This window comes from Megalobrama amblycephala, linkage group LG16 (assembly GCF_018812025.1).
Source record: "Megalobrama amblycephala isolate DHTTF-2021 linkage group LG16, ASM1881202v1, whole genome shotgun sequence".
Taxonomy (NCBI): Eukaryota; Metazoa; Chordata; class Actinopteri; order Cypriniformes; family Xenocyprididae; genus Megalobrama; species Megalobrama amblycephala.
Window position 1 is genome coordinate 7,184,338 of NC_063059.1, and position 13,346 is coordinate 7,197,683.

Consider the following 13,346-nt stretch of genomic DNA (forward strand, 5'->3'; position numbering starts at 1 on the left):
CAACAAGTTCAAAACGACAGTCATCGTTGACAACTGGTGCATTGATAGACAACCCACATTTAGGCTAAATTAGATTCTTCCTCACTGAGGAGCCATGCCGATGCACAACCCACATAAAGATGATCATTCCACAAATAAAAGTAATTTCAGGGTTAAAACAGTGATGGCGTCAATGAGGCAAAACCTACGGACTGCAGCTTTAACTAAAAATCTTATGTAAACACCACATCATGAACAGAGAGAAACACACTTCTGAAACAAATCTAGATATACATTCACAAACATTAACAAAAACACAAACAATAAGTCAGTTATAAATTATAAAATATTATCTACAGCAGATTTTTCTATAAATTACAATATTACATTTCTATAAATTGCAATATTAACTACAAATGAATGCTATGTCCACGCTATGGAGTCTTAAGTGGCCGACAGGGTGGACATTTTGAGCTTCAATTAGCATATTAGCTTACAACAAGCTGTGACTAGCTAAATAGCTAGTCTGGTTGTTGAAGAGAATTTGGTATATTTAAACTTACATATTTTGAAAACATTGTATTCTAATCACTTCCGGCATATTTTATGCCAACAGAGAGGACATGTTAAGCTTTGGCAAAACAAGTATGCAAACTCAAACGAAGAAAATTTGTCAGTTGGAAAGTGTAAGGCTGGAAGCTTACGCTGCTATTTTGAACCAATAATCGGAAACAAGCAGTTGAAGGAGGACGTGCATAATTCAGTTATTTATCTGACTCCAATATAATTAATCTGACTTCATTAAAGTTGTTATTTTTTACCTCTTATTCATTAAAGGTAAAAGTCTTTCTTAGAACTGATAGGAAAACAGGATTTAACCTGAACGTTTAGATAACGAAAGTTACAATCAATTTAGCTTTCAACATTTTCAGTTACAAAAGGAAAGATTCTCAAAACCTTTAAAGCAGGCAAAGTTATTTATTAAGTTGTTTAAATATACAGACAGCAGAATGGAACAACATACTGTATAGAAAACTTAGTTGTAACGAATAATGCACTGCTGTGCAGAAGAGGCCTTAAAAGCCTTTCTTGTATTAAGAGGTTACGCATCGGTGTGCGGGGGTGGCAGGGTTAAAGCCTTTCTCCCAGAACAACAGTTACCTTTCCTTCTTATACCCTGAGCAAAGCATTGTTATACATGAGTGGAATACCAACACCAAAACCAACTGACAGGAAACCAAAAGATATGGCAAATGGGTGATGATCAAGAGGGGGAGAAGTACATTAGCATATTCTCCTCAATGCATGCTTAAGCAATACCTAGATTGTACATTAGGATACTTTAATGTCTCCTTTAAGTACACTGCCATTCAGTTCAGTTCATAAGCTGTCAGATGAGACCAAACATGACATAGTTAGTTAGAAAACACTAGTAGATAAATAGCATGTAGTTGAAAGCATACATGTCATGTGAAGCAAATGGTACAGATGAGGTGTGTTGAGGTGTAAACGACTCCAGGCACAGAACTATCCTGTGCCTGGAGTGTGCCAACAGTCCTCAATCAGCATATTGATGAATCCCTCGCACTAGATAGGCATTAGCATACTGTGATGATGAAGGCCATTGTGCCATGTTTAATTCACATGTATACCTTTTAAAGGGATTTCTGAAGTATTAGGGCAGTAAAGAGTTCATATTTCCTCATCTCAACAAAAGTCACCAACTTTCTCACTTCAGCCGTTGAAATTCCCGCCACTGAGGAGACAAAAAATCTGTTGTCCTGATGTCACTAAAGGGGATGGCTTTTTCTTAAAGGGACAGATTCTCCAGTATGACAGGGTGGACAACCATTCAAGGGACATGAAAAAACTTGTTTTTATTACCAAATGATCAATTCACTCAAATTGAGTAATCGCTTATTCAAAAAAAAAAAAAAAAAAAAAAAATTAATAGGAAAACAAATTTTTTAAAGTTATGATTTGACTATATTTTACTCTCATTCAAATTTAAAGGGCAGTGCATGGGACACAGCAAAATAACACACATCCTCTTATACAAAACTAAAGAAATATCTAGAAAATGTATCTAAAGAGCCAAGTAATGCTTTTGTTACGAATATAAAAACGTACCCTTTTATCACACACCCATTTGATTGTCATTTTTATCATGGCAAATTAGTTATTTATGTACTGGACACCAAAAGGCACCCTACAGTGATATTGACCCATATACATAAATTTGATTATCCACAATATAATGATTTTAATTTGAGGAGTGTTTCAAGATATTGAGAGTAGATTAAATTTTAGAAGAGATTTGATTTCAGAATAACATTTTTGTAAAGATAAGATGATAAGATCAGAAAAAGCAAATGTAGTTTAATCAAATCACTGTGGACCAGGATGACTGCATATGATCTCACTGGTTCATAACACAAAAATAGCCCTTGAAGTCTGAACAGGTCGCATCATTCCAGCATCGGTCAGCTGTAGGATGGAATAATGAAATACATTATTCTGATCATTAAAGCAGTGTTAGAATCAAAATAGAATAGAATGTTCAACTTAAGGCACTTTATGAAATACAAATGACTCATTTCGTGTTACTGTATGATAAGAAATTATTGTAAATTATAATTGAAAGTATTAAAAAAAAAACAGATTGCATTCTTACAGGAAAAGTTCATCTCCAAACAGATCTCGGAAGGATCGTAAGTGTTAGGTTCTCCAGGGCACCAGTTGATATAGTCAAACATAGTTCCATCACTCCACAACCACTGTCCGTTCTAATGAGTGAAGAGATACAAAGAGTGCACTACTGTAGTCAGACTTAAGTCAAACCATCTTCATTAGAAACTTTGCCTTTACTGTTTAAACAGAAATTTCAGTTTAGACAAATCAATAGGTCTCTTTAGGACACAATTTAACTTACTTGTACACCATCATGACCACCAACCCAAGTCTTTGTGGCAGAAGGCGGCAACAGACTCAGCAGGAAATTATATTCCAGTTTATTATGTACAGATGCGAGATTTGCACCAAGACGTTGACATTTTCTCTAAAGAGACATATATTTATTGTCAATACAAAATCTAATTTGTTTAGCAAAAAGCATAAGTTTAGTATAAAGCATAAGACTTTTTAAAGAACATTTTAGACATTTGCAAACAAAGTCTGCTCTGATTGATTATTTGCTCAGTATCAGTTTTCTGTATTATTTATTTGCAGAAAAGAAAGTTCTTTTTCTAACTTTGCTCTGTGTTTCACTATGGGATATCGCTTTGGGCGTGACCAACTACGGAAGTTCCTATGACACCTTGTCTGTCTTTGACAGACAGGTCAATCTGAGATCTGGCTCTGCCCCACCTATATCACTCAGGTCGACTCCTATCCAGATCATTCGCGCTTTCTTCCCGTGAGGGACTACAAGCTCTCTTAGCACATCCGACGTCGTTGCTGATTTCGCTAAACTGTTCACCAGGCGGACCATCATTGGATTACGCCACCGAATGTGACATCAGTGGATTAGATTGTGTTGAGTAACATCATAAATTCTGAATAAATCATAAATCATCATAAATTCTGAGCTATTCTGTTCAGACTACCTCGTATTAAATTACAATCTTCAGTGGCTTCAAGCCAACTTCAGGTTTATGCGTTAAGGCGAGCCGTTGGAAGGGATAACTACACGACGATTATCTTTTTCACTCTTCAGCCATCATGTCGACGGTCATTACCCCTGCCAAAGGGAATGAGTCAAAGTGCAGGGAGGCTGCATCCCGCCTGTGTCCATCATCATGTGGAGCAACCATCTCTGACAGGGATGTGCATCGTGTGTATGGGCCCAAAACATGTTCTAACGTCGCTTGTGGGCCCACAAACATGCGTTCACTGTCCGTCAATGCAGGTGAAAATCTTAGAAAGAAGGCTGAGAGTAGCGGTGGCTAACCAACAAGACCCACGTCTGTCCGAGCTGCTGCGAAATCTACGGCTACCGAGCATCATATGCAAGCTACCACTAGCTGGGCAGACATGATAGAAGCTGAATCCCCGGATATGCCTCCTCTGTTCGAAGGCCTTCTCGCGCAGGAGGAGGAAGAACCGGTTGATGAGGACGCAGAGGGCAATGCAAACTCTGACCTCCTCGACTTAGACATGGATGATGAGGAAGATTATTCTCCATTCCCTATCCCACAGTCTAGATCCCCCAGCACGACTGACTCAGCCCCTCAAGCAGACAGTAACCTGCATGAGGTCTGTAAACGAGCCGAGGCGAAACTGGGTCTAGCTTGGCCCACAGCACAAGATGCGGAAGGAGCAGAGAGAGACCCTTTACGATGGGAAAAGGCTGCCCTCTGCTCAACCCGCAATGAGACAACAACTGCATGCTATGCCTGCTTGCATGAAGGAAATATCTCGCCATTGGTGCAGCCTCTTTAAGAGCAAGATCCCGGCCAAAGGATGTTCTAAGCTGGAGATTCAGGGGATGGGAGAGCTGGGGCTGGCCGGACCCGCAGCGATAGAGTCTTCAGTGGCCTATCATCTCCACCTGAATAAGTGCTTTATTTCTGCCTCATCTCAAATTTCGTTGCAGAGAAAGATGGAACATTTAACCGCATCCGTCTATCAGAGGATGTATAAGTACGTGGCGCAATCGGTGTGCTTGCTGAATGCAGTGACTTTACTGTCAGCGTATCAAGCTGAGATTTTGGAGGAGATGGGGCAACAGCTTGACACAGAAGTACTAAACTCTGGGATGAAATATTTGTGGTGAATGATTTAATACTCCGCTCTTCACATAGAGCGGTTCAGGGCTGTGGCCGCGTGATGGGTCTGGCCATGTCAGGTGAGAGAGCGTTATGGCTGAACCTGTCAGGATTGGGCGACGCTCAGAAAGTGGAGGTGATGGACGCAGCGTATGAGCCAACTAAAGGTCTGTTCAGTCCAGCTCTCGAGAAAATGAGAGAAACAAGCACTCTCAGGAAACAAGAGGATGAAGATTTTAACCTCTGTTTACCACACAAGCAAACACCGTGTCCACCCTCTCAGCCAGCGCGACAGGGCTTTGCAGCAGCCGCTGCAGTGAGAGGGAGACAGACGGGGGCTAGGAACATGAGACCTGCTCTCAGTGGGAAGCATACTGGCCAACGTCTGAGGTCAGATGGCTCCGGACCATGGAGGAAGCATTCATTTGCGGCCACAGCCGATAGGTTGCAAAAAATCCAAAATCGTGCGCAGCCCACCCGTGGGGTTTAAACACAATTCTATGGGGATACAGACTTCAATGTGCCATGAAACCACCCAAATTCAATGGTATAATAGTCTCAGTGGCTGAGGGAGAGTCAGCTCGTGTTTTGATGTGCGAGATTGAACACTCTTTTAAACAAACAAGCGATCAAAGTGGTGCCAAAGGAGGTAAGCTGTCAAGGCTTTTATTCTCATTACTTTGTGATTCCAAAGAAAGGGAGCACATTTCTGCATACAATATTAGACCTCCACGTGTTAAAGAAGCACCTACGAAAGTATACATTCAAAATGTTGACGCACAAAACGCTTTGTCGTTCCATCCGCCAGGGCGATTGGTTTGTGAAGATCGATCTGTCAGACGCATATTTTCACATAGACGTTTACCCGTCTCACAGAAAATATCTCAGGTTTGCATATCGAGACACTGCTTACAGGTTTCAAACTATGCCATTCGGTCTATCTTTAGCGCCGAAAACTTTTACCAAATGTGTGGAAGCAGCACTTTTTTCGTTGAGGAACAACGGAATAAGATTATTGTCTTATTATCTGATATGCTCCGTGTCAAAGGAGCAAGCGGTCAGAGACGGACAGGGTGTTAATGCATCTCAGCAGCTTGGGATTCAGAATAAACATGAAAAAGAGCCGCTTAGAGCCCGCGCAATGCACAGAATATCTGGGGCTCAGAATAAACTCTCTCTCTTATCGAGTCAATCTGACAGAGGGGAGAATGACGTTGTTCACTCAGATGCTGGGTTTAATGGCTTCAGTGATTTTGGTAGTACATTTAGGACTTTTGATGATGAGAGACTTTCAGCACTGGATCCACATCTATGTCTGTGTTCCTGGCAACATCTCTGTCGACCGGTGAGAATAACTCATATGTGTGTCAGAGCGCTCAGACATTGGAAAAGCCCTGTGACTCTCAGAACGGGGATTCCCTTGGGGGCGGTGTCGTCGAGAGTTAGTATGACAACTGATGCATCATTAAAGGGCTGGGGAGAAACTCTGATGGACAGAGCGGTGAACGGTGTGTGGCCTCCACAGTTGATTCACAAGCATATAAATTACCTGGAGTTGCTGGCAGTGTTTCTAGCGCTGAAACATTTTCTGAGCTGGCGTAGATCTCTTCGCCTCGCAGGAAAACACTCAGTGTCCTCTGTATTTCTCTCTAGCAGACGAAAATGCAACATTGGGTGTGGATGCTCTAGTCCACCCATGGCCAAACGTCCTACTGTATGCGGGGTGGGGGGGCTTTTTCTACCCTGAAGGTATATTTAGCAGCTATTTCTGCTTGTCATGTTGGTTTTGGTGACAAGACGGCGAGTCAGCACCCATTAATAAGTCATTTTATGAAAGGGGCATGCCGTAAGAGGCCAGTGGCCAGACAGATGGTCCCTTTGTTGGATTTGTTGTTGGTTTTAGAGGCCCTTTCTCAACACCCTTTTGAGCCATTAGAGGGCATTGGGTTGAAGTTTCTCTCTCTTAAGACAGCACTGCCTGTAGCACTGCTAAGCGTGTGAGTGACTTACAGGCCCTGTCTATCAGCCCGTCTTGTTTACAGTTTTCTACAGGGTTTACAAAGATTTATTTTCGCCCTAACCCTGCTTTTGTACCTAAAGTAGTGGACTCTGCTTATAGATGTCCAACTACAGAACTTACAGCTTTTCACCCTCCTCCTTTCTCTTCTCCGCAGAGTAATTTTGTGTCCAAATTACCTTGTTGTAACTAACACATTACCTCTGCTGTGATCCAGTTAGCCGGCTGAGAGAAGTACTTGAAGCATCGCCATTGGAGTTTGAAATTTGTCCATCCGAGTCCGAAATTTGTCCATCCAGTGGGGCATTTTTTGACTGAATCATCTGCATCCAGTACATAGATGTTGTAATATCCACAGCCAAGAATAATTTGATTTTTATTAATGTAGCTTATTTTATGTTTGTGTTATGTTCTGAAAATACTGTTTTCATTCAAATATTAGTCAATGTAATGTTGTACATTTCCAAAATGTTTTTAAAAAGCAAGGGTTTTTACAAATAAATGTCTTGGTTACCTTCTGCATTCCCCATGGAGAAGATGATGAAAAGAAGCAGAAAACTTCTCAGCATTGCCATGATTAATCTGAAATGAATAAGCAGGAAAAGTCAGATGTCTGCATGCACACATATGCTGCACACTGGGGATTCTCCAATGCATTAAGACAAAGCACAAAAATACTTTAGGTAAAAAATGTATTCAGTTGGTCTCTGTTCCAAAAACTTGACTTAGTTTTCAAATTGTTTCCTTCAGAATCACAGAGGAAGATTGTCCAGAAACAGTCATGCTTTTATAATTTACTTAATGTCAAGTGTGTAGAGGCTAAGTGTTAGATTCATTTTCAGGTAGACTATCTGAATCCTCAATGCTATCATTCATCAGTTGAAAACAGGTGCCTCAACCCCTATGATGTGTGGCAGCAGCAGCGTGAGATATCTATCAAGAATGATCAAGCAGACACAGAGCCTGTGTAATACCATAACATTCTTATATTTATTTAATGTCAGAGAATGGTGACTTGGATGCAAATCTGTAGTAAAATAATCCTGTGCAGCTCGTACCATATTTTCCAAGTGTTCTGAAGGTATAGCCTATTGTAGGGTTTGGTGAGAAACAGAGAAACTGAAATGGCAAGTTATTACATTTATAAAAATCGTAAAATCAGTCCTGTGTTCGAATGTGCAGAAGTTTGCGGTGCACCCTTTGGAGATATGAATACATTTGTTCTCCGGATGCCTACATACAAATCTTAAAATTATACAATCTAATTTAAATAAAAAACAAATGCTTATGCTCAAAATGCAGTGGTGCTTGTATACCAAATAGGGGTGTGCACAAATAGTCGAATATTCGACCTGTAATTAATATTCGAAAAATAAAAATACTATTCGAATTTTACTATGTTGCTTTGCTGGCTGTAAATGCAGTGAATCCATGATAAATCCTAAGCACTAAAACTCGCAGTTATAACTAAATACACCGGGTGGCGCTGTGGAGCGTGTTTAACAAGTTTATTTCATTTGATTGTCACATAATGTTGTCGTTTGTCTCGCACAGTTTGGAATTACTTGGATGAAAATGATCTTAAACAATGGAAATACTTTTGATCAAATGAATTAATGACTGAGTTATCATAATATCACCACCATATTGAGAAAGCACATGAAATCTAAACACCAGAGAGGAAAGACGGCTGTCCTGTCCATCACTGCATTCACGACAGGTAAGCTCCCAGAGTGAGCCGAGATGAAACCTATCTGATAGCAAAATGATTTTGAGACATGTTTCCTTTAAGTTTCGTCGAGGGAGACATATTTACGAACAGAAAACAAGGTGCTACTGTTAGAAACTTAGCTTAGCACACCGTTATGTATTATTGTTAACTTTGTCTCTGCAACGTCTGTCAGCCCAGCTCGTTTTCTCACCCGAGCATGTGGATATTATTGTTTTTCTCAACATGAATGTGAAAAAATATAAACACGATTACCATATAGTCTACTGACTCGAGGGTATTATGTAAGTTACGTTTGTGCTGTCGCTGCTTTGCGTTTTTCCCATTCGCGCTGCTTGAGCTTAAATGCTTTTGTTAATATGTTCTGTTTACACATATTGTTTAATGCTTTGAACTAAAAGAAAACCTTAAGATATAATGTAAGCTTGTTGTGTATTGCCTAATCGTAAGCTTGTTCAGAAATGGTTACAAAATCTTGATGAACTCGTTTAACCTCATTTAAATAAACGAATATTCGAATATTCGTTTTTTTACGAGCCCAAACATTCGAATACAATGTTTTGGAAAAATGCCCATCACTAATACCAAATGGCTGCACATATTTTTCGTATGGAACAAATAAACAACAAATAAATAAATAAAAGAAAAAATTGGCAACAGGTATCAAATTTGCTCCAAAAATTGGAATTGGCAATAAAAAAACAATAGTAAAAGTTTTTAAATAAAACATTATTTTAAAAATCTAATAAAGTCTTTTTGCAGTAAAAACAAAAGCAGTTTTCAAAACAGCAGTGTTCTTTTCTTTTCTTACAAATTAATGTGTAGTTTGTAGCAATGGTTAATATTAATGTAATTGTCAGCTCACTAAGTTTTAAATGGTTGCATTTTTTTCCCATCTGGCCCTCAACCTAAAATGAGTTTGATAATGACCCCTGTGATCATGTAATATACAGGCTTATAGATTTAAAATGCTAGTAAATGGACTTGAACTTCCTCATACCTGTAGAGAATTGGTCTGTATTGGTCTGGGTTCAAACATTCCGACACGCAAAGTGAAGCATTCACATGACTGGAAAGAAAGTGAGGCTTCGTTTTTCGTTAATCACATGTTTCTCTGAATTGGCCATGCCCCAAATGGCACATTTCATGTACACTTTTGGTCTTGTGGACTTACAGTGGCCGCTGCGTGTGCTTTGCGGCTGCAAGACTGTGAGCTACGCAGAGGACTTTACCCGAAAGTCAAAGCGACATTACGTTGTGAAAGTGCGGACTCAGAGGAAGACCTTGAGGGTTTAGGGTACAATTTGAGACAGGGCCAGTACGCACATTTCGGGACAAAGCTGGTCAGAGATAACAAAAAAAAAAAAAAAAATAAGTAAAAAAATCTATCAAAGTTCAGGCAAGTGTATCAGATTTTCTAAGTGCATGAACAATAATGATTTAAAAGCTTTTTGCGGACAGCAAGAAGAAAAAAAAAGTGCGTTTTGTGCGTACCCTGAGATAGAATTCTGCAGACTGCCCTCATAGATTGTCATGTTCTTCTCAGAAATATAGGCTACTTAAAGTGCCCCTATTATGACATTTGAAAGGTTCTTATTTTTGTTTTGTGAGTCCCCAACAACAGGTTTACACGCATACAAAGTCAAAAAACACTTTCATTGTCTTACAATATACATTTAGTTCTTACCTTATATTAAAAATGCTAGTAAATGGACTTGAACTTTCTCATACCTGTAGAGTATTGGTCTGTATTGGTCTGGGTTCAAACATTCCGACACGCAAAGTGAAGCATTCACATGACTGGAAAGAAAGTGAGGCTTCGTTTCTCGTTAATCACATGTTTCTCTGAATTGGTCCTGCCTCAAATGGCACACTTCATGTACACTTTCGGTCTTGTGGACTTACAATGGCCACTGCGTGCGCTTTGCGGCTGCTATGCACTCTTGATGCGCACTTCTGCTGAGCCTGCAAGACACTGTGAGCTACGCAGAGGACTTTACCCGGCAGTCAAAGCGACATTACGTTGTGAAAGTGCGGACTCAGACGAAGACCGTGAGGGTTTACGGTACAATTTGGGACAGGGCCAATACGCACATTTCGGTACAAAGCCGGTCAGAGATAACGCAAACAAACAAACAAATAAATAAATAAATAAATACATAAATAATAAATCTATCAAAGTTCAGTCAAGTGTATCAGATTTTCTAAATGCATGAACTATAATTGATTTAATCACTTTTTGTGGACAGCAAGAAGAAAAAAAAAGTGCTAGTTTTGTGCGTACCCTGAGATAGAATTCTGCAGACTGCCCTCATAGATTGTCATGTTCTTATCAGAAATATAGGCTACTTAAAGTGCCCCTATTATAACATTTGAAAGGTTCCTATTTTTGTTTTGTGAGTCCCCAACAATGTTTACAAGCATGCAAAGTCAAAAAACACTTTCATTGTTTTATAATATGCATTTAGTTCTTACCTTATTTGCTCAACGACTCCCAAACGATTCACCCAGGGAGGTCTGTTTTATGGCGTGGAACGACTCGACTCGACTCGACTCGGTTCGGCTCGCTTTTACTTTCGTTTGCTTTTCCACTGCAGTTTAGTACCGCTTCAAAGTGGGTGGGGATCATGGGTGGGGATCATGGGCGGATCTACCGGGGTGGCATGGGGTGGCAACTGCCACCCTAAGAAAAAGCAAGCCACACCATCTGCCATCCTAAAATGATCACAGAATAGAATATAAATGTAAGCAGTGTTTTAAGTATAGCTTTTCAGCAGCGGCGCTTCAATGTGATGCCCTAAAAAAGTCAGCGTAACGCAAAATAATGTCAAAAAAACACTTCTTTCAATAAACTGTGATTAATGGCTGCACGCGCACGCAGCGCGCCCAGTGTAGTCAGCTTCATTGACAAATGACTCTTATGAACCGGTTCTTTGAGAGTCAAAAACATAGCGCATCCAAGTTTAATTACGAATTATTGCTTCTCGGCTAACACAGAAGTCCTGTGAGATAATCCCATCCGAATATGTCTGAGAGATTGATTTTTGTAATTGTTTGACGAGCTGATTCTCGACTCTCCGCTCTACTTTCATTATGGATTTTGCCATCCGACGAAACAGTAACGTTAACATAAAATCAATAAGAAGATCCCGATCACAGACAATAATAGCAGAGTTAGGTAAGAATCTAAACGTATTTTACCTTTTGTGATTCAGTTGGCCGTTTCCCAAACCATTCGTTCAGTTCTCAAAACAAAGACACATTTCTCAGAACGTTTAAAATGACAACATTAGATAGCAAAACTGACGACACACCAGTCAAAATCTGAGAGAGAGCTGAACGAATAATTTACAGGGGTTTTAAATTTACACAGCAGCTTTAGATGAGGGAAATTTCACTATTCTGTGTAGCCTATAGTAAACTGTAGCACGTTGTACAAACTTATGATTGTCAACTTTCTCTGTAGCCATGTGTTATGTGTACTGTATTTTTGCAGAACTGAGAGATGACTGCCTAGCGATATAGTCTTGTGTCAGGAGACCAATATACTGCTATAGTACTGTATATACTGAAAAGAAATTTAGCCAAATGTGCAGAGGATGCTGAATTTTCTTTTACTGTATTTGACACTATACTGTATTGTGGTACATACCAAGTTCATACATATTTTTCTCATGCTTTTTCATCTACTGCAAGATAAATTTACAATAGTAAAATGAAAAGAAAATAAATTCCCTCCGAAAGTTCATTGCTGTATTTTACTGTATCCGCATCTGTAAATTGATTTTTGTATAGTGTAGTAGACATTGAGCTTCAAAATAATTCCTGAATCCCAATAAGAGGTTTTTGTTACAGTGTTGTATGAATTGATCTCACTAGTGTTCACTGGGCACTGTGGGCAGTGCAGTAGTCTGCATATTTGTTACGTTTTGTGTCATCTGATGCCAAAGTTTGATTTTGTCAGAAGAGAATAGGTTTTTGACTAGAACACACACAGACACTCCCACCTCTGTTAAGAACAGAAACTCAAAAATTGTTTGCAAAAAACAAGTTTTTGTTGCACTTTAACTTGCACTAAAACATGTGATTCATACCATCGAAGTAGCCTGTGTAATATTAATAAAACTGATCACCTCCTTTAGTGATACAAGCTCAGACTCATTTAGAATCTGTTGATGATTTTCATATTGGCCACATACACACTGCAGCTAAATTCGGTTGTCAGTTCACCTTTTAGTGCTTAATCGCGAACTGTACACACACAGTTCAGTAAAATACGGGAGTGACAACTGCATTCTACAACCGTATTAACTCCCGAATTTACAACCGCATTTACAAAAATTCTATGCAGTGTGTACGGAACCGAACTGAACATCTAGTTGTTAAAGGGTTAGTTTACCCAAAAATGAAAATTCTGTCATTAATTACTCACCCTCATGCCGTTCCACACCCGTAAGACCTTCGTTAATCTTCGGAACACAAATTAAGATATTTTATTTGAAATCCGATGGCTCCGTGAAGCCTACATGGGGAGCAATGACATTTTCTCTCTCAAGATCCATAAAGGTACTAAAAACATATTTAAATCAGTTCATGTGAGTACAGTGGTTCAATATTAATATTATAAAGCAACGAGAATATTTTGGTGCGCCAAAAAAACAAAATAACATCTTATTTATTGATGGCCGATTTCAAAACTCTGCTTCAGGAAGCTTCAGAGCACAAATGAATCAGCGTATCGAATCAGCTGTTCGGAGTGCCAAAGTCACGTGATTTCAGCCGTTGGCAGTTTGACACGCGATCTGAATCATGATTCGATACACTGATTCATTTGTGCTCCGAATCTTCCTGAAGC

The 13,346-nt window shown here is 39.5% G+C and overlaps 1 protein-coding gene across 1 annotated transcript; it reads right to left on the reverse strand.

The window, feature by feature from the left end:
• Positions 1–949: 949 nt before the first annotated feature.
• Positions 950–11,054, reverse strand: LOC125248104 (galactose-specific lectin nattectin-like). The gene is made up of 6 exons (XM_048159724.1): positions 10,967–11,054; positions 7,277–7,344; positions 6,964–7,085; positions 2,912–3,037; positions 2,654–2,765; positions 950–2,466 (listed from the first exon to the last, which is right to left on the reverse strand). The coding sequence occupies exons 2-6, from the start codon at positions 7,335–7,337 to the stop codon at positions 2,399–2,401; spliced, it is 489 nt and encodes a 162-aa protein (XP_048015681.1). The 5' UTR covers positions 7,338–7,344; positions 10,967–11,054; the 3' UTR covers positions 950–2,398.
• Positions 11,055–13,346: the final 2,292 nt, after the last annotated feature.

What these genes read in the sequence shown, in the direction of transcription:
- LOC125248104 (XM_048159724.1), bottom strand. Translation starts at nt 7,337, where the DNA reads ATGGCAATGCTGAGAAGTTTTCTGCTTCTTTTCATCATCTTCTCCATG. An exon ending in CTAACTGGATCACAGCAGAG is followed by an intron (nt 3,038 to 6,963) that starts GTAATGTGTTAG and finishes ATGTCTCTTTAG; the next exon opens with AGAAAATGTCAACGTCTTGG. An exon ending in TTTGGAGATGAACTTTTCCT is followed by an intron (nt 2,467 to 2,653) that starts GTAAGAATGCAA and finishes TCCATCCTACAG; the next exon opens with CTGACCGATGCTGGAATGAT.